The 26986-nt window shown below is 40.4% G+C and overlaps 1 protein-coding gene across 5 annotated transcripts in view; it reads right to left on the bottom strand.

Moving 5' to 3' along the window:
* The window catches only part of LOC116944809 (receptor tyrosine-protein kinase erbB-4-like), a 234694-nt gene that overhangs the window by 38563 nt on the left and 169145 nt on the right, over window positions 1-26986 (bottom strand). For all 5 annotated transcript variants that reach the window (XM_032958562.2, XM_076071648.1, XM_032958571.2 and 2 more), the window contains 4 exons: window positions 21646-21784; window positions 16036-16158; window positions 12790-12888; window positions 7680-7865 (listed from right to left, as the gene is read on the bottom strand). In XM_032958562.2, coding sequence (XP_032814453.1) covers window positions 7680-7865; window positions 12790-12888; window positions 16036-16158; window positions 21646-21784 — 547 coding nt within the window. The remainder of the gene's footprint in view (window positions 1-7679; window positions 7866-12789; window positions 12889-16035; window positions 16159-21645; window positions 21785-26986) is intronic.

Genomic DNA, 26986 nt, shown 5'->3' with positions numbered 1-26986 from the left:
AGGGAGATTCACAGTTCTTTTGTGTTTCTTCCATTTGCGAGTAATTGCATCAACTGTTGTCACCTTCTCACCAAGCTTCTTGGCAATGGTCTTGTAGCCCACTCCAGCCTTGTGTAGGTCTACAATCTTGTCCCTGACATCCTTGGAGAGCTCTTTGGTCTTGGCCATGGTGGAGAGTTTGGAATCTGATTGATTGATTGCTTATGTGGACAGGTGTCTTTTATACAGGTAACAAGCTGAGATTAGGAGCACACTCTTAAAGGGAGTGCTCCTAATCTCAGCTCGTTACCTGGATAAAAGACACCTGGGAGCCAGAAATCTTTCTGATTGAGAGGGGATCAAATACTTATTTCCCTCATTAAAATGCAAATCAATTTATAACATTTTTGACATGCGTTTTCTGGATTTTTTTTATTGTTATTCTGTCTCTCACTGTTCAAATAACCCTACCATTAAAATTATAGACTGATCATTTCTTTGTCAGTGGGCAAACGTACAAAATCAGCAGGGGATCAAATACTTTTTTCCCTCACTGTAGGTGTCTTAGCGTTTTTGAGGATTGCTGCGATTTCTGATCTTGCAACGTTTGCAGGAATGTGTCCCAAACCCTTGAGGGCTACGTCGACCTGGGCAATGATATAATCAACTAGGATGTGTTTAGGGGTGACTGCGAAATTCAACCCTTTAGCTCGAACCGATTTTAGGCAGTCGGAAATTGGGCTGTTACTATGATTGGTAACAATCTTGTCAACGTCTAACTTTTAAATGTGTGGATCTGGCCTCAGCAGCTCTCCTGCTATTTTTTCTCCTGATGACGATTGCTTGTGTTGCGATCGAAAGGTCGTGATATTTTTATTATTTCTATCTACATGACTTTACCGAAAGACCCAAGCATATGAATTCCTGCAGACACGAAAGCTTTCAGTCAAGATTATTGAAGCAATTGATAGAGACAATTGTCATCGTTAATTGTAGAGAATATAATTCTGTTCATTCTCTGTTAACTGGAAGGAACCACATTTGTACTTGCAATCGTATTATTTCCTAACACAGCACCAAATATACATTAAGTTATGAAAATATATCAGTTAAAATGGATTTTATAACTTTTTTAACGTTATTGTTCTATACTGTACAATGAAATTGACTGTTTTAGATGCTGAAATCGTCTCCCTGGAAAATAAACATCATAGGGTCCAATTCACGTCGCTATTTTGGCTGGCATTCTGCCACTGTAAATTATATTGAATACTCAGCTTCAAGGGAAAAAAGTAAAGCAAAATGTCTAATTACTAATCCTGATATAAATATAATTTAGAACCTGATACCCACACCTCCGATTATCACGGTTAGCTATGCATGGTGCGAAAGAAGTTCAACATATGTACATACGTCACAGACATCCAAGTGCAAGGTCGACAATTCGATGCTCCAGATAATAATTGGAGCCAGATTCACAACTTGCAATAACCTTACAGTGGCAGGTGAGTCCGAACTAGAAACACCGTAGGGTGTGCACACTCTTTCTGTATAAAAAAAAATGTTTAATGCGAGGACGAGCTAAATGGAGCAATTTTAATGGATCAACAAAAGATGCCACTTTTGTTGGTGGTACGTAAAAAATCATCAGAGGCAGGCTCTGTGTAATATTAATTGCGGTTTTCGCTGTCGGATTTACTTACGGTGGGTCACTCCTTGAAATGGCCCCAATTTCTCTGTTGAGTGCTCGGCCAATAAAATTCCTGAAGGTTTCATCCCCCACAATCTAATTAAGGCTGCCATCTCGGTGCGCCAAAGTGTCACCATGTGTAAAATGGGTTCTAAAAGTTAAAATGAATGCATTCAATTATTTGCAAACTTATTCAACAATGCACAGCATATTTACTAACCAAAATACTCAAATACGACACTATTAACTATTGTTTAAAATGTATCTATGCATATTTTCTCATCTCTATCTTGCAAAATGATGCATCTTACGTGTGATTATGCAATATATGCCATATCCTCTTTTGTGAAGAGATATATATATCCCTTCATTATATGTATGAAGGATGCGGCTTTTCAAAACATAATATGTATTTGTCATCGAAAATGCCAAATGAACCCAATGCAATTATAGAAAATGGGGATAAATATCTTACAGTTCTTGATATATTTACCCACTATCCTCATATTTTGTTCAACTTTCTTCCCTCTCTTTACGCTGAAAAACAATCACAACTATAGCAGGCTCTGAGGGCAGAATTTTTTTTGTCGCATTTAGAATCTGTTAAATGACATGTAGATTTTATATTGGCTTATATGATATTTAAAACAAAGTGGGGACAACAAGGCAGATATAAGGAGGAAGTGAAAAGGTGCAGGGTGAGAATAAGAGGGCAAGTGTTGTGCATATTCAAAGGCCATGCTGATGTCAATGAATGTCGCTCTAAAGAATTGGCCATGAGACCCAGTTTCAAATCTAATTTCAGGTGTTTGTGATTGATGGACTTGCATATATTTGCTAGATATGTACTTTTAAATCTGATAGCTCTTGTGTTGGTGTTGGGAGTCTGTCGCCAAATGTGCATAAATTATTGAATTGGTGATATCACCTGTGAGACACAACGGTATCCCCAAACTCTAATGAGTTGCATTGCTGTGGAGAAATTAATTCGCTCAGTATGTTTCATGTTATTTTATATAATTAGGAGACAGCATGTTGAGATTATATATATTTTAAAGGAAAATCTTAAAAACTATCAGTTTACTTATTTCACAGTTCCAATTGTAAATAATGTACAATTTTCAAATTAAGGCTTTGATAGGTACACACAATTCCTTATAATAATGATGATGGTGCAGATAATGTTGATTGTCTTCAACATACACTTTATAATAGATAATGTTCTTTGAAAATTCCCCGTCATAAATTATTGGCTGGCAGCAGAACCCAAACCATCTACTCTGGGACAATAGTACACAATGGCAAATAAGCAGAAGCACCAGCCTACGAAGCCACAATATTGCATTCGTTCAAGTGTAAATAAAACTCTGAATCTACAAACTTGGATGATTTATATGACCCATAATAGAAACACATTGTAATATGGAAAACACAATTATAATAAAATCACAATAGGTATATAATTTTTGTATCGCTGTTTTTTAATATCACTTTATGTTTTTTTTCCTTACATATGTCAAATAAAATGCTCCACAAGTAATGTAAAACATACCTTACACGTAGAATGGAAATATTTCCAATTCTACGTGACTTTACCGAAAGAACCAAGAAGATGAATCCCTGCAGTCTCGAAAGCTTTAAATCGAAATGTAAGGTATGTGGAAATATTTCCAATTCGACGTCACTTTACCAAAAGAAAATTATATTAAGGTAAAACGTGTGAATAAGTTGTTTAAAATTATACACGTAACATGTAGAATGGAAATATTTCCAATTCTACGTGACTTTACCAAAAGAACCAAGAACAAACCTTACATGTTACGTGTATAATTTTAAACAACTAAACACACGTTTTACCTTAATATAATTTTGACAACTTAGTTCAACGCCTTGTAGAATAACAAAAACCCCATCAGTGTGAAGGTTAATGTTAAACACAAAGCTATTCTGCAGCCAAGCTTACGAAGCCAGCATATGCCCAGGCACTCAACCCATTGAGAAGAAACCACCACGGGCACAAAATGCATCTCTTTAATGTCTTTGGCACTGACTTATTCATGAATCATTAATAAGACCACCGGTCTACAACAACATTGTATTTCTGAGGCGACGGTGTTACGAAGAACAAAACTCCACCAGGGGCTTGCCCGGAGCCATTCAACAGACACACTGAAGACGTATCCACCTTATTCATATTCTTAGCTCTTTCGGTAAAGTCACGTTGAAGGGAAACAATAAAATAATAAAATATATATAAAACAATAAAAATTCTCACGACGTTTCGACCATAACACAAACGGTCGTCATCAGGTGTGTCGGTTTGCATTAATTTATTTATTTTTAAACGGTGCATTTATTTATAAAAAAAACGTCAGCGCCACGCGCAGCGATTTGGCAGTTTATTTAGAAGGACTAGTCCATCAATGTTCTGAAAAGAGGAGGGGGGAGACGAAAAATTAATGTATGCTGTCTGAAAGCCACTGTAAGCGTGAACAATCAATTAAGACCTAAAATTGTTTATCAAATCTTTCCAATGATTGCTAAGCCAGAATCGATCTTCTCGGTTGAAATTGTCTCTGTGCTTGTATATGTGGATAGCCTCATGAACGAATCTCTCATGGTAGCCAGATGGCTTACAAAGAACCTCTGTCTTGGAAAAGTCAATGTCATGTGAGCCTACTGAATTATAATAATGATCTGCCACGGCCGAGGTGTTGGTCCTACCGTGTTTAAGGTCTGCTTTGTGTTCACGAATGCGGTCCGAGACATGGCGTTTGGTTTCTCCAATGTAACTACTACCACAGAGGCAACTTAGTTTGTAGACCCCAGGGTACTGTATGTCCGGAATCACATCTTTTACAGACGGAACCAGATCACGGATTTTATGTAATGTGTTGAAACGGACCTGGATCTTGTGTTTATTCAAGATTTTGGAGATCTTTTTGTGATCCCCGCAATATAGGGTAAAGTGATGGTTTTGAAAGGCTCCTCAAGAGGGTCCTTCTTCATGGTTTGAGTGATAGCTTTGCGGATTGTATAGTCAGAGTAACCATTAGCCTTAAGAGCTTGGTGTACGTGCTTGAGTTCATTGCCTATGTGTTCCTGGTCAGATATGTATTGGGCTCTATGGTACAGAGTCTTGATGAGAGAATTCTTCTGTGATGGATGGTGGTGGGAATCTGGTTTCAAATAAGCATCCGTATGGGTAGCTTTCCTGTAGACAGAGTGGCTCATTGAACCATCAGGTCTCTTTTTTATTAGGACATCCAAAAAAGGTAGCTTGCCATCTTTTTCGACTTCCAAACCATGAAGAAGGACCCTCTTGAGGAGCCTTTCAAAACCATCACTTTACCCTACATTGTGGGGATCACAAAAATATCTCCAAAATCTTGAATAAACACAAGATCCAGGTCCGTTTCAACACATTACTTAAATCCGTGATCTGGGGTCTACAAACTAAGTTGCCTCTGTGGTAGTAGTTACATTGGAGAAACCAAACGCCATGTCTCGGACCGCATTCTTGAACACAAAGCAGACCTTAAACACGGTAGGACCAACACCTCGGCTGTGGCAGATCATTGTTATAATTCAGTAGGCTCACATGACATTGACTTTTCCAAGATAGAGGTTCTTTGTAAGCCATCTGGCTACCGTGAGAGATTCGTTCATGAGGCTATCCACATATACAAGCACAGAGACAATTTTAACCGAGAAGATGGATTCTGGCTTAGCAATCATTGGAAAGATTTGATAAACCATTTCAGGTCTTAATTGATTGTTCACGCTTACAGTGGCTTTCAGACAGCATACATTAATTTTTCGTCTCCCCCCTCCTCTTTTCAGAACATAGATGGACTAGTCCTTCTAAATAAACTGGCAAATCGCTGCGCGTGGCGCTGATGTTTTTTTAATAACTAAATAAATACACCGTTTAAAAATAAATTAATGCAAACCGACACACCTTATGACGACCGTTTGTGTTATTGTCGAAACGTCATGGGAATTTTTATTGTTTCATATATATTTTATTATTTTATTGTTTCTCTTCAACGTGACTTTACCGAAAGAGCTAAGAATATGAATTACTGCAGTCACGAAAGCTTTAAATCAAAACGTATCCACCTGTTTATGAACAGAAATACGAGCCGGCAGATTCCACACGCATTTTATTCAAATGCGTTATGGAATGAATCCTCTTACTCGTGCTAGTACCTCGCCAGCACAAATATCGTGCAGTTATAAATCAGACTTATTATTACGGCAGAAGATAACACCGTTCTGCTTTATTAAAGGAATTCTATCCGATTTCAGGTGAATGCTTCAGAATAATATATGGCTAAATGCCTAAGGAAAAACACATGGAACAAATTATTTGGTGATGTTGCTTTGGCAGTGGTGCACAAGGACACACAACAAAAAACTCAAGACATTTGTTAATAATACTGCCTTAAAAGGAAAATAAATAATAGGTGATGCTTCAGGCAATGGATTTCTTTATAGCCGATAATAGGCCAGTGAGCCAGAGTGGATAATAGTTTTAGAATGCACTTTAGACAATCCACAAGACTGATGGTGAAATGTAAAAAACATCCCCATAATGTTACTAACTACAAAAACACTAATATTTAATTACACAGAATGCCTTTCATTACGTGAAAAGCCTAATTTATCACTGTTTTCTCAATTATTCAAGGGCTTTACCTTGGGAATACAGCCACTAAAGAGCTATGGTGGAGGACAGATGAGCTGAAGCCACATAGACAACACACATAGCCAAATGCTAATCATCTCGAGCTGCTGTTAAGAAAATACAAATGTCACGTCCAGAAAATTAAAGGTTAAAAGTCCTCTGAAATGACAAGCTGCATCTAGCTTAGAGACACAAGGCCAAATAGTGGGCAGAGAGGTGAGTGCTGTACATGCACAGCTCCCAATCAAATCACTCACCCCAAAATCTAACCCATGCTTCGAGTTATATTTATAAAGCTGTGTATCATCCTAGGCTGAAACAAAGTTACCAAGAGCAAGCTCCCTCTTCTGTTTAAATGCTTTGTTATTAACAACCGGTATAAATGTGTAATCTAACGTATCAATATCGCAGTAGTCAACAGCAATGTTAAAAATAAAGTAACACAAAATTGGGTTCAGTGGTACAGTTTAAACAAATGTGATAGAAATAAATAGATGATTACAAAATATATTTACCAATTATTGAGAAATAAATGTACCTTACGTCAAAGGCAGTTGTCTCAATGTGTATAATAAATAACAATCTGATTAGTATTGTATTAAACTCTAATAGTGCTAATATATACTATGCTTGCATACAGCCAGCATAAGTTGAGTATTGTTTGAAAAAAAAATGAAAAAAAAATGAAAAAAAAATATATGGTCCTTCCATGTGAAAATGTCACGAAAACTAATGTACATTTTTAATGTAAATGAATTTGTACTATTATTATAATGGTGGATATTTGTTGCAATTGGATGGTTAAGATCACGCACAATTGTGACACCAAATGCATTTTTTTTTACAAAAATAGTAATGGACTTTATACCTAACGTTTGTGAAGCTTGACTATCACACAGATAAGCAGCTTCAAATAGTGAAAACCTCTTGGTATGTGAAGTCTTTATCATCTCATGTGATTAAATGTATTGGTCAATAAGGCAGCATGTGATTTAGTAGTGGAAGGGAAATGTAAACTACAATGTTTGAGACAATATCACAAACTCAACACTATTAAAAACCCTCGAAACATTTTTTATCTTGTGACTTAATTCCCTATATATACATCTTATACAACTTCTTCATTGGGTCCATAGCCAGTGATAACAAGTTTTATTGCATTGGACCTGTCTCCGAGGGCTGTAACCGACCTTGTCACATCCAAACAAGCAACTGATGTACACGAGCACACATCAAACCGTGCGAGTTCAGCATGCAGCGAGTTTCAAATCAACAATTGCATCGATGCCAAAAAACATCTGGCCAATGGCCCACGAGTACCTTGGCAATCTGTACGGCCCAGTTGAGCAGCAGCTGGGAGCCAATGTGCTCCTTGTGCTCCCGTGTGTACTCCAGCAGGCAGCCGAGCGGCATTAACTGGGTCACGAGCTGTACGCTCGGAGTCAGGCAGATGCCCAGTAGTCGCACGAGATGTGGGTGGCTCACACTCGCCATGATGTAGGCCTCCTGCCGTCCACACACACGTACAGAAGAGCAGCAACTTTTAATACACGTTGGCGAAAATGTGTGATGCTGCCACTGGTTCAATGGTTCGCACACCGGTCCCCGGTTCAAATGGCGGTTGAAATAAAGGGAGAATTTCTGAAATCCCGCCTGCAGTGTAAATGAGTACACTAGAATAAAAGCTTTCGTGACTGCAAGGATCCATACTCTTTGGTTCTATTCGGTAAAGTCACGTAGGTAAAAAATAAAACAACAAAAATCACAACGTTTCGGCCACAACACAAGTGGCCTTCATCAGGTGAAGGGACCGTACTGTCCAGAGGACAGCATTGGAGTGAAGACAGTCAAGCCCAGGTCGCGTTCTTTAAGCTGTGTGGGAGGAAACAAAAAACGCTTTGACACAGCTTAAAGGATGCGACCTGGGCTTGACTGTCTTCACTCCAACGCTGTCCTCTGGACAGTACGGTCCCTTCACCTGATTAAGGCCACTTTTGTTGTGGCCGAAACGTCGTGATTTTTGTTGTTTTATTTTTTACCTACGTGACTTTACCGAATAGAATCAAAGAGTACTCTTCCAAAATGTCTGGCCAGGATGGAAGATTTGGCCAATATGGCTCTCTACTAGGGCTGAACGATTCATCGATTTCAAATCGAATTCGCAAATTTGAGACAATGCGATTAGCAAATTTCCAAGGCTCCCATTAGAGGGCTTCTATAGAGCTCCGTCACTGCTGGCCATATTACCAGCATTGGTTTGAATAAATAATTGCAGGGCTGCCACATTTAGGCATAAAATAAGGATTTGTATTATTATTTAATCATATCTTTGTGTTTAATCTCCATGATCTGCAGGAAAACAATCACAAAACCACGTGTTCATATATACCTTACTCCAATAAAATTATTAAGTGGTGGGTGTCGGGGCTTACCTACTGTTTGAGTGATGGACAACCAAAGGTTAACATTTAGGTGCACACGACATACATGTGCAGCAGTATATATCTAACTTTAACATGGAGGCTTTCATGACCAATATGAATATATGTCACTGTTTAGCTCTATTTTGTTTTCATTTAATTACAATGTAACTGTAATGCTAATATATTGACATTTGCTTTAAACGCATAGTGCAATTAGATATAATTCCATGTATTACATACAGCCGCTGAATGTATTTCTAAAGGTTTAAACTCCCGTATGTCCTTATGTGTATAACTAATTGATTTCCAGTCTTTTAATATAACGCTTGTGATCCAAGACAAGATGTTTATTTGATCTGGTTGCAGGTATTATGTATCAACTCAAATGTGTGTTCCGATATTTTAAAGTATTTATATGTATATGAACGGCAAGTGAAACGACTGGGGCTATCGCAACATGTATACATTTTTATAATTTAAATTGACTGCTATGAATACTTAAACATTTTAAAAAATGTATAATGACGAACCATTTTCCCTCCACAATCGCTTGAGAGTATAATGCTATGTAATATGAATTGTAAATGTTTTTAGAACTTCATAGAGTGATTGTAAAATCTGCTTTGGATTTGAAAAGTTGTAAAATCACACCTAAATATTCTATTCTGGATATAAAATTATGATTTAAAGGTGTATATTCACAAGACTGGAGGTCAGACATCTTACATCATGGGGTTCTTTTTCACTGTTTGTAAATATTTCGTTTCATAGACAGTGAGGGGTTGATTAGTAAAACGCCAAAACTAGCACACAGTAAGTGAGGGTTACAAGGGATGGGCATATGGTAACGTTGGATAATCAATGGTAAATTTGCTACCCAAGGGTGGCAATGTGATTGCATGTTCACAGTTTAAGGCATGACTATGATTGTTTCCCATCAGGTAAACAGCTACATGTATTGGCAATAATGAAGTTGAAAGCTCCTATAATGGTGATAACAATAAAATAATTAAGAAATTAATATAATAGACAATCATAAAGCTGAAGATGTTTATATTATGATGACAATAATAATAATATACGTATGCAATTGATGTATTGATTAAGTTCACAAAACTGCACTTTAAAATCAGTTGTAACAGTGGATGCAATACAATGCAGAAATATATATATACAAACACAGCTTTGATGGCAATGAGGATAGTTGACGACAAAAGGAAATTAATTCAAATGTTAGTTGGATGCCACAGACATGAACATTAATTGAGATCAAATAAAAACACACTTTTAGAGAAACTCATTAAACATGCTAAACTCCCCAAAATTTCTCCAAACAAGTGCTTTTGAGTAATTCTGTTCTCAAATGTAGCCATAGCACCCATTCGCAATACAATTTCCCTTGTGTACAATGTCACCATGAGATATTTTCATGCACCCAAGTTAGCATCCTTTGATATTTGTATTTATAATTGTCCAAAAGTGCGACACCAAGACTTGATTTTGATGGTCCCTGAATTGATATTTACACCTTTCACTGGAATATGCAGCCATTAATAAGCCAAAGTATCAAATATTTTAAAGAGATATATAAAGGATGTTAAGAGTACCGATATTAAGCAATGTGGTTGCAAATACAATCCTCGTTTGGCATGTGTGAACACTGGCCACATAACAACCTTCATAACTTTAGTCGTTGAATTGCATTGTCTACTTTATATGTAAGCCAAACATGCTTAATGAACTCTTACAAAACCTTTCTTAGAAACCAATTAAACATGAGCGCAGTACTTTGCACCGTAAAGTCCTTGTACAGAGGCCTGTTCCCTGATAATGCATGCACCTCGTATTAAAGCATGTGTTGGCCTTGAAAAGAATACAAATTTTGTAACTTGCCAATAGAGGCACCGCCATTCCAATATTACTTTCTCGCCATGTACACCTATTTTAAGTGTATTCAATGTATAATAGCGATTTCAGAATCCATGTATTAAGCATGCTGTTTATAGTCTATAAGACTCATATTGGACATTATATTATATATGTATGTATATAAAAACCTGATGTCATAGTGTTCACAAATGTTTTCTGTCCTTTTTTACTTACTTTTGAGAACATCACTATGTCTGTCCCTGACCTAAAAATAAAATCTAAGGCACCCTCATAAGCTAAAATGACAGGACAGTGGCAGACAAGATTCAAGTTGGGGACAACATGTTCAGGCATTTACCCTCTTTTTTATTCTCAGGAAAATATTAATACATTTATAATGTTGATAGGTACTTTATTCTGAAATACGACAAGAAAACTAGTTGATGGAGAATATTTGACATTTTGTGGCAGAAATGCACGACCTGGTGCATCTCTGTGGCAGTCAATGTCAGTGGCAAGTGACAATGACGTACATCTGACATTGCAGTGTGTTATGGACTAATCAGGAAGTGCAATATAGTAAATGCTATCACTTGATGCCATATGGCTTAAAATATGTTTTAAAGATAGGGACCTATGTTAGAATGGTTTTCCCTTCCAAATGCTTCCATTTATTAAATTGATAAATATTTTACTGTTCATTTAAATGTATAAAGACCTGTAAGAAGATTTTGAATTGTACAGGGTGTTTAAAAAGATGGACCCGATTTGAAATTGCTATATCTCTGCAACCACAAACCGCCCATGAATGAAACTCTTACCACTTGAAAGGGCGGGGCATAGAGTTTCAAATAATTACTGCTAGATGCCTCTCCAGCGCACAAACAGCCCCTAGCCTCAGTCATTCGCAAGATGGCGACCCCACAACACAAGGCATTTTGCGTTCTGCAGTTCAGCAAGACTGAATCCGTAATTGCGGTGCAGCGTGCGTTTCATCACACCCTGCGACTTTTTCTTGTGGGGATACGTCAAAGACCGTTAGTGACGAATCTGAAAGACCTCAAAAACAGAATCACGGCAGCGGTGACTTCAGTGGAAGAAGACACTTTGAGAGGTTATTGGGACGAATTCAACTATTGTCTCGATGTTGTCCGTACAGCAGGTGGAGGGCACGTAGAGCATTTATAAAATGGTTAGTAAAACTTGATAACTCATTAAACCGTTTGTAACTTTTTGTGTAATAGTAACATCTTGGCATCGTGAAATATACTGCTTTGAAATTGGGTCCATCTGTTTGGAACACCCTGTAAATCATGGTGCATAATTTTTTTTACCGCAGCAACAAATATCGGTATCTTCCCCAATCAAGTAATTTAAAAAAAATAATATTTTTTATATATATATTAATTATGCAATAATTATTGCATAATTATAGTCATGAACAATTTAATATAAAAACAGATCTTCGTGATAAATAGTCAAAGTTATAAACATAAATGAAAAGTAAATATAAGAAAAGAAACAACATGCCACTTTTTAAAAATGGGAAGTAATATTATTTATGTTTTGTAAAAGCATTTATTTACGTGGTTTTCATATACAATAAACTAAAGCTTTCAGTAAAATCACTGCAGTTTGCTACGTTTTGTGAAATATAAGTTGCAATCCCTCACTCTACTCACTCAAGGTGGAATTAGTTTACAATACAACATATTAACATTGTAATAGGAAACAATAATGTTTTTTTTTAAACACATGCTGAAGAGCCAAACAGCGTGTTATAATATGCGAATTTTCAAAATTGGCATCTAGTCTCTGCCTCAGCTCAAAAATTTGTATGAAGGCAATGGTTTTTCCCATGTTCTGTTGGCTGTAAATGAACACACATTTCATTGACCTGTCCATTTTGGCATTCTCTTTACAGATGCTATTACGAGTACAAATGAAGCTCAATACTTCATAACTCCAATTAGCATGGTTGGCTATGCACGGTGATAAAAAAAAGTTCAACATACAGAACTAATTTACAAATGAAATAATCGGTACATGAACGTTTTCTTCACGTTGACTTTTTAACTTTACAGGCTGCTGAAAACGTTCTCAAACAAAGCAGCACCCATGGTTGGCTACCGCCTTACATCCAAAATCTCCTTGTTGGCTTTTGGAGATGTGGCCTCTCTCAGCACCTTGATGGCCACAGGGATCTTTACGTCCTCACCCTCTGGAGTCCAGATCCCCTAAAGAAACACAGCACGATCATTGGCAGGAGTGACACACATTTATAGCGCATTTAAATTCATCAAACTGGCCAAGTTTTCTGCATTCTTGTTTTTTTTAAAGGTGTGAACACATTTAAGTCCACACTAGATAGATATATATAGGGCCAACTTTTACTTTTGAAACAAAATTATTGACATAAGAAAATTATACTTTGGCAAAAATCTGGCTTTACAGTCAATTCCTAATTGACTCATTGAGTAGCTAATTGAACCTAAACATTCCACTGAACCATTATATAATGAGCAGAAACATTAAGATGTATTGCTTTCGAAAATTTAATATTGTTTTTGAAAAATCTAAATTTTATAGTTTGTTGCAATTTATGTAGTTATTATATGAACAACAATAATCAAGAAAATTAATTACACAAGAAACCAGAATAGCTGATTTAGCATGTGATGGCCAAGCAAATGAACTCCAGGACACAATAAAGCAGCCAGTATCTTTCGTGTGAGAATCACCAGACCAAGAAGTTGACTCTACCAAAGGTAACCTGCAAAGCCTAAACCATGCCCTGTGTCTGTTGTTCATAATAAGTGTTGCTCAACGATGCTTAGATGGGAGTGTGTTTTCTCTTTATGCCCTGCCGTGGTTCACGCTGCAGACACATACATGACTTAAAACACAGTCATTCACAGAGGGTTATAAATGACTGTCACTTGGTAGGGATTCTGCATCCGAAGAAAAGCCACTGATGTTACAATGTGCACAATGTACTCAATGTAAATGTTCTAAAGTTATTCATACGCTTTTACAGCATGAACATTCATCAAGTCTGGTCCATATTTCAAAAGATAATGACTCCGGGCTTTTGGGACGCGTAGCAGAACATTGTGCATTGTTAGTCTATGAAAGATTGTGGACATGCTTTTTAGAAGCAGTCACAAGTGTGGAACGTTATTATTGCAAAATAAATATACATTGACTGAAAGTCATTGCACCAAAATGGATAATCAGGATCTTTGAGTTTATAGTGTGCAAGTTTTCTGGACGTACTGACATGTTTGCGACCACAACGATAATACAAGTTTTCAGTTTGCTTTTGCAATATGGCAAGAGCTAAAATTAACCAGGCCATTTTTAAAAAGAGTTACGTATGATAATTATTAATCTACGTAATTATACGTACATGCTGCTGTACTAATTACAAATACCTCCATTAAAATAAATACCACATTACTGCTGATACGAAAGATTGATACATAGATATTTTATTTTAAACTTGACATTAACCACTTGTGAAGGTGGAGCAGTAATGCAAGTAGTTTGCATGCTGCATGTGAACCCTGTGACCCGAGTTCCATTCCCAGCCACAGCTTAAATCACTGGTGATGGTTAATGACAACAACACTGATCCTGGGCCTCGCCTTCACCAACCCGCACTCACGACAGCATTATGACAATAGTATAAGGAGCATTTCCAGACCACATGGAGTGCACAGGGGCAGATTTTCTGAATCCCTGCTTTTATGTTTAGTTTGTTTTCCTTTCTCCACACTTCCGATTAGCACGGTTGGCTATGTCCGGTGCGAAAAAAAGTTAAACATACATACATGTAGATATACAGTGAGGGAAAAAAGTATTTGATCCCCTGCTGATTTTGTACGTTTGCCCACTGACAAAGAAATTATCAGTCTATAATTTTAATTGTAGGTTTATTTGAACAGTGAGAGACAGAATAACAACAAAAAAATCCAGAAAAACGCATGTAAAAATGTTAAAAATTGATTTGCATTTTAATGAGGGAAATACAAGACACCTGTCCACAGAAGCAATCAATAAATCAGATTCCAAACTCTCCACCATGGCCAAGACCAAAGAGCTCTCCAAGGATGTCAGGGACAAGATTGTAGACCTACACAAGGCTGGAATGGGCTAAAAGACCATTGCCAAGCAGCTTGGTGAGAAGGTGACAACAGTTGGTTCGATTATTCGCAAATGGAAGAAACACAAAAGAACTGTCAATCTCCCTCGGCCTGGGGCTCCATGCAAGATCTCACCTCATGGAGTTGCAATGATCATGAGAACGGTGAGGAATCAGCCCAGAACTACACGGGAGGATCTTGTCAATGATCTCAAGGCAGCTGGGACCATAGTCACCAAGAAAACAATTGGTAACACACTACGCCGTGAAGGACTGAAATCCTGCATCACCCGCAAGATCCCCCTGCTCAAGAAAGCACATATACATGCCCGTCTGAAGTTTGCCAATGAACATCTGAATGATTCAGAGGACAACTGGGTGAAAGTGTTGTGGTCATATGAGACCAAAATGGAGCTCTTTGGCATCAACTCAACTCGCCGTGTTTGGAGGAGGAGGAATGCTGCCTATGACTCCAAGAACACCATCCCCATCGTCAAACATGGAGGTGGAAACATGATGCTTTGGGGGTGTTTTTTTCTGCTAAGGGGACAGGACAACTTCACCGCATCAAAGGGACGATGGACGGGGCCATGTACCATCAAATCTTGGGTGAGAACCTCCTTCCCTCAGCCAGGGCATTGAAAATGGGTCGTGGATGGGTATTCCAGCATGACAATGACCCAAAACGCACGGCCAAGGCAACAAAGGAGTGGCTCAAGAAGAAGCACATTAAGGTCCTGGAGTGGCATAGCCAGTCTCCAGACCTTAATCCCATAGAAAATCTGTGGAGGGAGCTGAAGGTTCGAGTTGCCAAACGTCAGCCTCGAAACCTTAATGACTTGGAGAAGATCTGCAAAGAGGAGTGGGACAAAATCCTTCCTGAGATGTGTGCAAACCTGGTGGCCAACTACAAGAAACGTCTGACCTCTGTGATTGCCAACAAGGGTTTTTGCCACCAAGTACTAAGTCATGTTTTGCAGAGGGGTCAAATACTTATTTCCCTCACTGTATCCCAGAATGTCGTTAAAGTGTCCCATCTCTCTCTGCATATTGTCGGAGCATTCAGTGACACCCAAAAGGACCAATGAGCTGATTTGACTATTGACTAAGAATTAAACTTGCAGGCTTCTGAATGCAGTTATTGATAAAAGGACGCAGATTTTAAAGCAGCGTTCTGGCTCCAAATCCTTTCTATACAGCTTCACTTAGGTTTTGCCATCACCTGCTGTGCTACACACACCTTGTGCACAGTGCCGAAGGCCCCTGAGCCAAGCATCTTGCCCTTCCTGAGTTCCGTCTCTTTGAGGATACGCAGCTGGGCCTGGTTGGGTGCTGCCCCGCTAGGAGTCAGGGGTTCCACGAGCTGTAGGAGAACGGGGGGGGGGGGGGGGGGAGGCAGGCAGAACACCACCGCTGACATTGCATTGATGAGTCGTGGCTGTTGGGGATAACCTGTGATATCTTTACAAGGCGTATACTGCACAGTCCAAAGAAAACACTTTATTTGGTGACACTGCATTAGCAGTGGTGCGCAAGCACATGTAACAAAGAAGGGAATATCAATGGCACTGCCTAAAATGAAAATATGTGATTGGGGATGCTTTGGACAATTACCTTTTTTTTTCATAGCACATCGTGGTTCATAATGTGGATATTAAAAAAAATCTGTAATTGTGCATAATTTTGTTTAAAAGTATGAGGACAACATTAGTTTACCTTTGTTTAGTAAATATATGCCATGTAAAGTATGAATCTGGCTTAAAATGTATAGATCGTGAGTCCGGCGTACAGCGTACGTGATTTATTTTCTTTCAAAGAACGGCATTTTTAGTTGCTCCTGTGCACAAGTCATACTGCCAGAAGGAGTAGAAATTGTTCAATTGTACAAAATCGAGACTGATCACATCAAACACGTCTATATAAAAGTGGTAAATGGCCGAAGAGAGCAACGTGAAGAGTTGAGAGACACAACACTTTGAGTGGTAGGTCAACAAGGAGACAATTCACATGGAGAGATGAAGGCAAGTGAGTAACACAAGTAGGTCAACAGACATCTGCAGTAATGTGAGAGACTTCAGAAATGCACTGACTATGGAAGTGTAGTGACATTGAATGAATCACTGTAGCGCATGGCGCTGGGAGATTGGTAGACAATGGAATTAGGGGTAGCAGCCCGCTCTATCAGTTGGACCTGTGGGCCACGCCCGGAGCAAAAGGCCAGAGGATTCGGTGGGGGAAGGAGGAGGAGGCCGTATTTGTTACGCTGCGTGACGGCCTCGTGAACGCAACCCCCCTTCGGTACCCCGATTTCACCTTGCAGTTTGTGTTGGATACGGACGCCAGCGATACCGGGATCGGCGCCATGTTGTCGCAGGTGGAGAACCGGGTGGAGAGCATGGTCGCTTACAGTAGCCGAGTGCTGTCCACGACAGAGCAGCGCTATTGTGTCAAGCGCCACGAGTTGTTGGCTATCGTGCACTTTAAATTTCGATTTAAAGCTTTCGTGACTGCAAGGATTCATTTTCTTTGGTTCTTTGGGTAAAGTCACGTATAATGAGAATAAAATAATAAAATAAAACAATAAAATTCTCACGACGTTTCAGCCACAACACAAGTGGCCTTCTTCAGGTGAAAGGAACAAACCTTGTCGGGACGACAGAGCTACAATGAACGCGGCTAAAATTCGCTGCTAAAATTCGCAGCGTCTTTTAAGCTGGTTGGGAGAAGTGAGGCACCTTGACAAAGGGGTTTACATATCAAACAGGAGAATTTAGCATTGAAACAGTTGAGGGATTAGCTTGTGACTGTTCACAGAAATAGCTATGTTAAAGTCAAAACCTACAAAGAAGATGATATCGTGCACTTTGTACAGCAGTACCGCCCGTACCTCTATGGCAGGCAGTTCGTGGTATGCACGGACCACGCGGCTTTGCAATAAGCGCTACGCGTTGACCAGCCATCCGCGCAACTCTCGCAATGGTTGGAAATTTTGCAAGATTATTCGTTCAAAGTCACCTTTAGGAAAGGGTTGTGCCACTGAAATGCAGACGCTCTGTCATGGTTATCGCTGAAGAGCAAGAGCGCGTGTTTTATGGGCACCGGCCATTGTAAGCAGGTGGATGCAGGGGAGCCAGGTGCCGTTGTAGCGTCGGTGGATGCTCCGCCGCCAGTAGTGGTGGTGGCACGCGATAACACCATTGATCTTGTGCACGAGGAATGGGGGCTCCTCCAGGCAGAGGACACCTCCTTACTGAAAATACGGCACCGCATTGGTGTGCCAAGTGATAGGAAGGGTCCAGGGGTATTTGCCCCGTGGTCCTCCGAGATGGGCTACTAATGCGCTGGGATAGGGAGGTACAGCGGTAATGTATCGTTGTGCCAACTGCTCTGCGGGGTAGGGTAACAAGAGCTGCCCATGTGCGGCTGATGCACCTAGGGGTGCGGAAAACATCGATGTTGAAGCATGACTTCTTTTGGCCCGGGATGTTGGAAGACGTCCACAACGTGCTTAAGAGTTGCGTGGAATGTACTCGCCGGAAGCCCCCACCGAGGCTGGCCCGAACACCGTTGCAGCCTATCGGGGTGTCCCGTGTAAATTAGCTCGTTGCCGTCGATATTCTCGAGCCATTTCCTACCACTCTGCCACCAACCATCGCGAGTACCTGTCGCGATGGTCGGTGGCATGGCCCCTGCCGGATCAGTTGGCGGCATCCATTACGGACGTGTTCCTGCATGGTTACGTGTTGGATAAAGGGGCCCTGGAACGTCTCCTTATGGACCAAGGTCGAAATTTTTCTTCAAAATTGTTGCAAGAGGTATGTGACTTGTTGGGTACAAAGAAAATTCGAACTTCACCCTACCATCCCCTGACTGATGGAATGGTAAAGCGTTTACATAGAATTCTTATTTCCATGTTGTGCCAACAAGTCAATGAGGCACAGTCCGATTGGGACCTACATGTTCCGGGGATTCTTGCGGCCTATAGGATGGCTCCCCATGCCTCTACCGGGTTCTCCTAATTTTTTAATGTATGGAAGAGAATGTGACCACCCCGTTGGAAGCCCAGTTCATTATTGAGCCGAGCAAGAAGAGAGCCACTGTGCCGGGACTTATGAGCCTCACCCTTAAGCGGTTGACGGAAGCACGGGAGGCGTCCCGTGGCAATTCGGCCAAGCGGCAGGCTGCGAATGAAAAACTGGCTGGGCTTAAGGAGTCTGAAAACCCGTGGAAACCTGGGGTGAGGGCATTACTGCATTGCCCCCAGGTGCCTCTAGGCAGGTCTCCTAAATTACATAGGCCATGGCAAGTCCCGGTGGAAGTAATTGAGGTGAGGAGGCCACAGTGTGTGCGGATCCAGGTTGGTCGCAGGCGTTGGTATGTGCACCCGTCACGACTGAAGCACTATCTTCCACCTTATGAGGGCGTTTTATCTCCACCATCTGATGGCCGGGTGTTTGATTTGTCCGACGGAGCCGGACGTACGGTTACAGATGATGCGCTTCAGCGAGGCTCTGTTCCTCCATCTGCAGGATCCCAGGGCCTGACACCCATGGAACCGCCGACGGCGCCACCCACAGACAGATCGGGGTGGACGGGATGACCACCACCCGCTTCTTATTTTCCTCCATCTTCGTCTTTGGAGGGACTGTGCCCGTTGGGCCTTTCTCGGGTTACCCCTGGGGTCCCCGGAAGATCCATGCCGGGCCCATACGAGGGGCCGGTGACATAGACCCATTCCAAGACGGTTCGGTTAAGATGACCGCCCCTACTCATTGTTCGGTTGCTGATATTTTGGGGGCTGGAGTGTTGCCATGCATTGCGAATGTTGCGTGGATATTGTTGTATTCATCGTCCCGGTATGCGATGTATAAAGGTCAGCCAAGATGGCAGTTTTTTTTTCACGGCGGGGGCTGATTTAGTGACATTGAATGAGTCACTGCAGCGCATGATGCTGGGAGATTGGTAGACAATGGAATTAGGGGTAGCAGCCCGCTCTACCAGTTGGACCCGTGGGCCAAGCCCGGAGCCTTCTGGGGGATCCAGAAGGGTGCATGGCCGAGGGCGGAGCCTGGCCACACTGAGGAGAATAAAAGGCGAGCTCCGACTCACAGTCGGGGCTGCTGCCATCGGGAATGGAACTCGTCGTGCTGCTGTCGTCGTGGTCTTCACCTCTTCAAGCTGTGGGTCTGGAAGCATGTTGGCTGTCCCGACCCGGTATGGAGTTATCCACTATGGCTGTGAGAGCTGGAATAAACAAGAGGGATAACGCCTCCTACTAGTGTCTCTGAATTAGTACACTACAGATGTACGAGTAGCACGGGTGGACAGGTAACAGAGCAATGATGAGATAGACGAGGCAAGAGATGAGTGGGGCCTGGGTTGTCAAAAAGGTTTGATCGGAGTCCATCAAAAGTTTTTAGCTTTGACACAACAACACCTGCACAACAACAGCTAAGCCTACGTGCTAAACGAACAGCTGAGATGTGGAAGCAGTTCTCCATCCTTGGGTGGACCAGTGATTTTTTTTGTAGGGTGTTGGGAGAGTTATTGCATGCTAAACGATAAATGGGAACCATGTTACATGGAGGTGTGCAGTTTCCGAGTTATAAGAGGAATCGCTTGGAATGAGGTTGGAAAGCCAATATAGCAAGATGTTAGCCTAATACCATACATGTGTATCTTGAGCTTCACTTGCATATCCCCAGTGTTGCTGTGATCAGAATAATTATTTTCTTGTCAAGGAGCATAAACCATCACAGAAACTCGGGCCATCCTTGCAGCGGCTTTTAGCTAGCCATCGAACAAAGACGGTCACCGCATCAGATTCGCTTCTGCGGCCGTCTTGAATCTCTTCCTTCTAATATTAGAAAGCTATTGGAGCTATGCACTTTTAAATGATCTAGATTGTAAAAATTAATTTATTTAGAACTGCTTTTTGTCTTTAGTTTGTTGTCCTTCCCTGTACCTCCCCTTCATGACAATATAATTATTGTTATAATTTAATATGTACTGTATGAAGTCATTTGATCATAAACATTTTTATTTGTATTTTATTAATTTGAACCTATCTACGTGACTTTACCGAAAGACCCAAAGAATATGAATTCCTGCAGTCACGAAAGCTTTAAGTCGGTGGAAACCTATTGAGATACTACACATATATATTGCAAAACAGACTTATAAACAACGAATAGTATTTTCTTCACAACTTAAATTTAATTGTCAATTTGTGAATGTTGGCTATTGTACTGGGACACGATGATGCGTGACTTTTTAAAGGAACACCGTATGTTTTGAAGTTCACGTGGCAGTGGAATCTGTGCACCACAAATGTTTCGTAGCACTGTGAGTTGGACTTAATGCACTGAGTGTAAGCAAATTAATCGGATGGTATGCGGTTGGATATGTTTGGAGCGAAAGAAGTTCAACATACATAAATACATATACACACACAAGTATGAACAGGTACACCAAAGTCAAACGATTGGCAGGTCGCATCTTGTAGGATAACATTTGGGGTACTCACATCTCTGCTAAGATGTTTGGCCAGTGTGGAAGAGTAGGCCAAATACCCTCTACAGGAGAGCTCTCTAGAGCTCTCCTGTAGAGGAAGTCCATCCATGCGTTCAACATACATACATTAGGATTTCTACGATATGATGCATGTACACGGCAATCTCATCAGAAAAATGCATTTGCACAGCAATCTGGTTGAAATAAAAGTAGGAACATTGATCGTTGTTTGTTTGTTTGATTCAAGTTGCGCACAGCTTTTTTCTGTTCATCATCGGCTAAACTTTAGCTTAGAGTTAAGTGTGTGAGTTTCCTTGTAGTCTCTGCCGAGGCTCACCTCCTTTTCGATGTAGCGCCGCATGGCGCGCTTGCGCGCGATGTTGCGCCGACGAACGCATACGACGGCAAGCAGCAGCAGCATGACGCAGGCAAACAGCCCCCCCACTGCCATGACCGCCAGCACTGGGGAGCCGGTCCTGCCCACATGACACAACACAAAACAGTGATTCTCCTTCAGGCCTGGTTCCCCACCAATATCCTGCCCACCGCCCTGCCGTTTATGGCCAAAGAATGGTACGTATAACTCTTGAATTTTTCAAACAATATTACTTTCTATTTTATATTCTTTTCCTGAATTAAGTGATGGTGTCAGAAGCAATTTTGAAACATTTTACGAAAAAAGGAGCTAAGCGCTGCATATGTGCACTGGAGCATGGGCACATCATTAAAAATTAGCCTCCGAAATTGATTGCATTTTGTATCGGGATATTAGAGCTTTAATACATTTATATTGACATCTTATCTGGTTAGAGCGGCTCACAAACAGCTCACCAACACCAACAGCTTGTGTGTGCCATGAGATTATTTTCCAATGTAAAAAAAGAGCAACGTTGAGAGCTGTATCCTGTGAAATGCAATTCAGCACCTGCAGCTTCGGCGAACATTGAACAAACAACCATGTCCACATGAATCGCGTACCTTTCGTGCGTAGCAAAGTCTAAAAATGTAATGGCAATACGCAGAGCTCAAGACAACGCATCAGGCGCCCTAACTCAGAGGGGGACAACATCCCTCATCTCTCTTACAAGCAGATGCGCTACATACACTGCCCCACTGAACTCGATGGCCTGTTGCTAAGCGATGAATGTTTGTCAATTCAAGTGGGGCACAAATATTTTCGTATCTAGCGATTATGCTGGAGTATTAAGGCTGTCTGGCTGTAAATGAGGCAGAGCAGGGAAACATAGTCAATAACTGGTGACGAACAACACCGCTGCATGAAAACAAGCTTCGGATGCCCTGTTGATGTGGTTTATAGCTTTGGAACATTCAACTCAACATCTGCAGCGAGGAAGCACCAATATAAATCTGTATCAACAAGATGATGAATATGGAGAACTTGTGTAAGCATTAAACAACAGATTGTTGTCGAAAAACTACGGATGCTACGTATAAATACAGCCTCGGTGCTTGCACCTTACGGCATTAAAAATGAGTTTGAGCACCAGAGCTCTGTAGGAAATTGGAAGGGCGACCAGAAAAGGTCAGCAGGGAGACAGGAATCCTTGCGGGCAGCACTGGTAATTTAGTAAGGACGAGGTACACTTTACTCGAGGCATTTAAATTGGCAAGCCCGTGTAAATGTCAGGAAAGGCACTGGTTCCGTCACAGAGCTGCATGTAATTACCTTCAAATTTTAATTCACAGTGTGGATGGCTTTTTAATTCAGTTCGAATAGAACCATGCCTCTACAACGATAAAAGAGCAGCTTCGAGGAGTCTTTTGTTCAAAGTGCTTCAAAGATATTTTTGCAAACCCCAAATGTATATGTTAGATTCGTATTTTTCATGAAAATAAAAAAGGGAATTCTTCAGGGCACTTGGTGTTATTTTTTGTAAAACAAAACCCTTGAATATGTATGCATAGCAAAAGGCTTTGTGTACACGATGAAAAGTCCTACACTTGAGTTTCAAACTTTAAGTGCCAGTTTTGGTCCAAATCGCTGATGTAAAATATAAAATTAAATAAATAATGAAAGCTATGCTAATTCGGACCACAGCTGCTTTCATGTTTTGACATTCTGCATGACTCGCATCTTTTGTTCCATATCGCAAAATATGACATTGCACTCAAAGCCAGATTCTAGTAACCCAGATTTAGGAGGAAGTCAGAAAGGCTACCTTAAATAAACGAATAAAATGTAATTAAACAAAAAACACTCCAACGGAAACAGTTTTCCACAATAATTAAAGGTTTGCGCCATAACAGATGACATTCTTACTTAATAATAAGTACAATCGACATTCAGTTGTACACTAGGAACTCAAAAGCCATATACTGTACTTAGTTAGCAAATACCATTAACCCAATTCGCATGCTTTGCTCACGCACTCTATTGTTTTTTTTATTATTTTCTATATATTTCACAAATAAACAAAATACATTCTTCTAGCCCACCAGCAAACCTATTCAGTCTTCCACATTCAGTGAACCTTGACCTTCTACCTCTGCTTCACGGTGATGGCAAGTGACTTAAAAAAACTGTCATGTATTTCAAGTATTACTAAGTTGTAAGTATTAAACATTTAGTTAATTCTACTTTTTATTTATCATATGTTATTTACATGTAAATATATATTTAATAAAACATTGTACTGAGTGATTAGTTTGGCTATGAGCAGTTCACTGTAATAACAAACATTTCCAAGAAGAGGCTTTCACTCGGAGAATTGATGAAAACAAATGCACGCGACAAATTTAAACTAACATATTGCAATAAGATTAGCACCTGCACACATGACTGCTCACATCTCCAACAATTTTAATATCAATGCCGTGACATGGGAGCTCTTCCTGACAATTTCAACTGAGTAATGACATCAGACTTGATACCTCAGTGATCAAGCCATGTGTTTTGATGGAAAGTAGCAGAAAATTACAAAGAAAAAAATAATTTGCGCAGTTCAATGTTGCACTGCGTGGGAGGACCTGTGATCAGGACATCAATGTGGCACTGTACACGGAACCTTTCCCTCCACCAGATGTACTAGGAAGTCTGACAACAATTATAACTCCATGAACTCTCGCTATATTGTACAACACAATAACATTGAAGGAATAGGACTGCAGCATTAGTTGCAGGGCATGCACTTGTCAAACTGATCTTGATGCAAGCTATTTCTAGAAAACCACGTATATACACAAGTTTGGCGTGTGTGGAAGGAAACAATAAAACACAGGTGTATATCTGTGAAACGATCACAATCGTGAATATTATTTCATCAAATTGTGTCCATAAAATATAACATATAATGGTATACACATGCACAGATGTACTAGACCGTCCCTGGTGCAGTCTTATGATCCAAAATCCTCCTGCACAAAACCCAATGTCTCCATAGGACAGGTCTGAGCGCACATTCCCTACCCTCCCTCCCTTGTTATGATATTTAAAGCAATTCAAGATTTTAAACTGATGCGTCCTTTTAATATCTAACCCTTCAAGAACATTATTATAATTTACACGAGCCACTCAGTGCGCAACTATAATCTATGAGTATCAGATACAAAATAATACGTCTGTCTCTTTGCTTAAATTATTATTGAGGCATAAGTGATCCTGAGCCAGTGATAACTCACTAGTATTAGAAATGTTTGTTCTTACCAGTTTTAAAGGGTGGTATATTAGCTTGTTTTAGTCAATTAGTGAACAAACTCTTAAAACACCATTCATGAACAATGCATATTAGAATGTTTTACAGTGAGGGAAAAAAGTATTTGATCCCCTGCTGATTTCGTACGTTTGCCCACTGACGAAGAAATGATCAGTCTATAATTTTAATGGTAGGTTTATTTGAACAGTGAGAGACAGAATAACAACAAAAAAAATCCAGAAAAACGCATGTCAAAAATGTTATAAATGGATTTGCATTTTAATGAGGGAAATAAGTATTTGACCCCTCTGCAAAACATAACTTAGTACTTGGTGGCAAAACCCTTGTTGACAACCACAGAGGTCAGACGTTTCTTGTAGTTGGCCACCAGGTTTGCACACATCTCAGGAGGGATTGTGTCCCACTCCTCTTTGCAGATCTTCTCCAAGTCATTAAGGTTTCGAGGCTGACGTTTGGCAACTCGAACCTTCAGCTCCCTCCACAGATTTTCTATGGGATTAAGGTCTGGAGACTGGCTAGGCCACTCCAGGACCTTAATGTGCTTCTTCTTGAGCCACTCCTTTGTTGCCTTGGCCGTGTGTTTTGGGTCATTATCATGCTGGAATACCCATCCATGACCCACTTTCAATGCCCTGGCTGAGGGAAGGTTCTCACCCAAGTTTTGACGGTACATGGCCCCGTCTATTGTCCCTTTGATGCGGTTAAGTTGTCCTGTCCCCTTAGCAGATAAACACCCCCAAAGCATACTGTTTCCACCTCCATGTTTGACGGTGGGGATGGTGTTCTTGGGGTCATAGGCAGCATTCCTCATTCTCCAAACATGGCGAGTTAATTGACGCCAAAGAGCTCTATTTTGGTCTCATCTGACCACAACACTTTCACCCAGTTGTCCTCTGAATCATTCAGATGTTCATTGGCAAACTTCAGACGGGCATGTTTATGTGCTTTCTTGAGCAGGGGGACCTTGCGGGCACTGCAGGATTTCAGTCCTTCATGGCGTCGTGTGTTACCAATTGTTTTCTTGGTGACTATGGTCCCAGCTGCCTTGAGATCATTGACAAGATCCTCCCGTGTAGTTCTGGGCTGATTCCTCACCGTTCTCATGATCATTTAAACTCCACGAGGTGAGATCTTGCATGGAGCCCCAGGCCGAGGGAGATTGACAGTTATTTTGTGTTTCTTCCATTTGCGAATAATCGCACCAACTGTTGTCACCTTCTCACCAAGCTGCTTGGCAATGGTCTTGTAGCCCATTCCAGCTTTGTGTAGGTCTACAATCTTGTCCCTGACATCCTTGGAGAGCTCTTTGGTCTTGGCCATGGTGGAGAGTTTAGAATCTGATTGATTGCTTCTGTGGACAGGTGTCTTTTATAAAGGTAACAAGCTGAGATTATGAGCACTCCCTTTAAGAGTGTGCTCCTAATCTCAGCTCGTTACCTGTATAAAAGACACCTGGGAGCCAGAAATCTTTCTGATTGAGAGGTCAAATACTTATTTCCCTCATTAAAATGCAAATTAATTTATAACATTTTTGACATGCGTTTTTCTGGATTTGTTTTGTTATTCTGTATCTCACTGTTCAAATAAATCTTCCATTAAAAGTATAGACTGATCACTTCTTTGTCAGTGGGCAAACGTACAAAATCAGCAGGGGATCAAATACTTTTTTCCCTCACTATAGATGCCAGAAATAGCATCGCTATAACACATACAATATTTGTAATGCATTTTCATCTCTTGTTTAGGGGCTTAAGATACAGACCACTTGTTTAAAGTTTCCTGTTCACACTAGTGTAAAGGATCTGACACTATGTACTACAATTAACATGTTCATGTATCTTGTTTGAAATAGATACAGCCTCAATTTAGGAATGTTGTCCATTTTAAGCTGATTATATTGCAGTTCCTCGTAACTGATGACAACTGCGAATATATTTTATGTTAAATTATTAGTGATGTAACAAATAACACTATAAATACGTACTCTAATTTTGACACTATATT

Source organism: Petromyzon marinus, chromosome 2 (genome assembly GCF_048934315.1).
Source record: "Petromyzon marinus isolate PM22_M1 ecotype Great Lakes invasive population chromosome 2, UKy_Petmar_22M1.pri1.0, whole genome shotgun sequence".
In the NCBI taxonomy this organism is placed as follows: domain Eukaryota; kingdom Metazoa; phylum Chordata; class Hyperoartia; order Petromyzontiformes; family Petromyzontidae; genus Petromyzon; species Petromyzon marinus.
The sequence above is the reverse complement of the archived record's forward strand: the minus strand, read 5'-3'. Positions and strand labels throughout refer to the sequence as shown.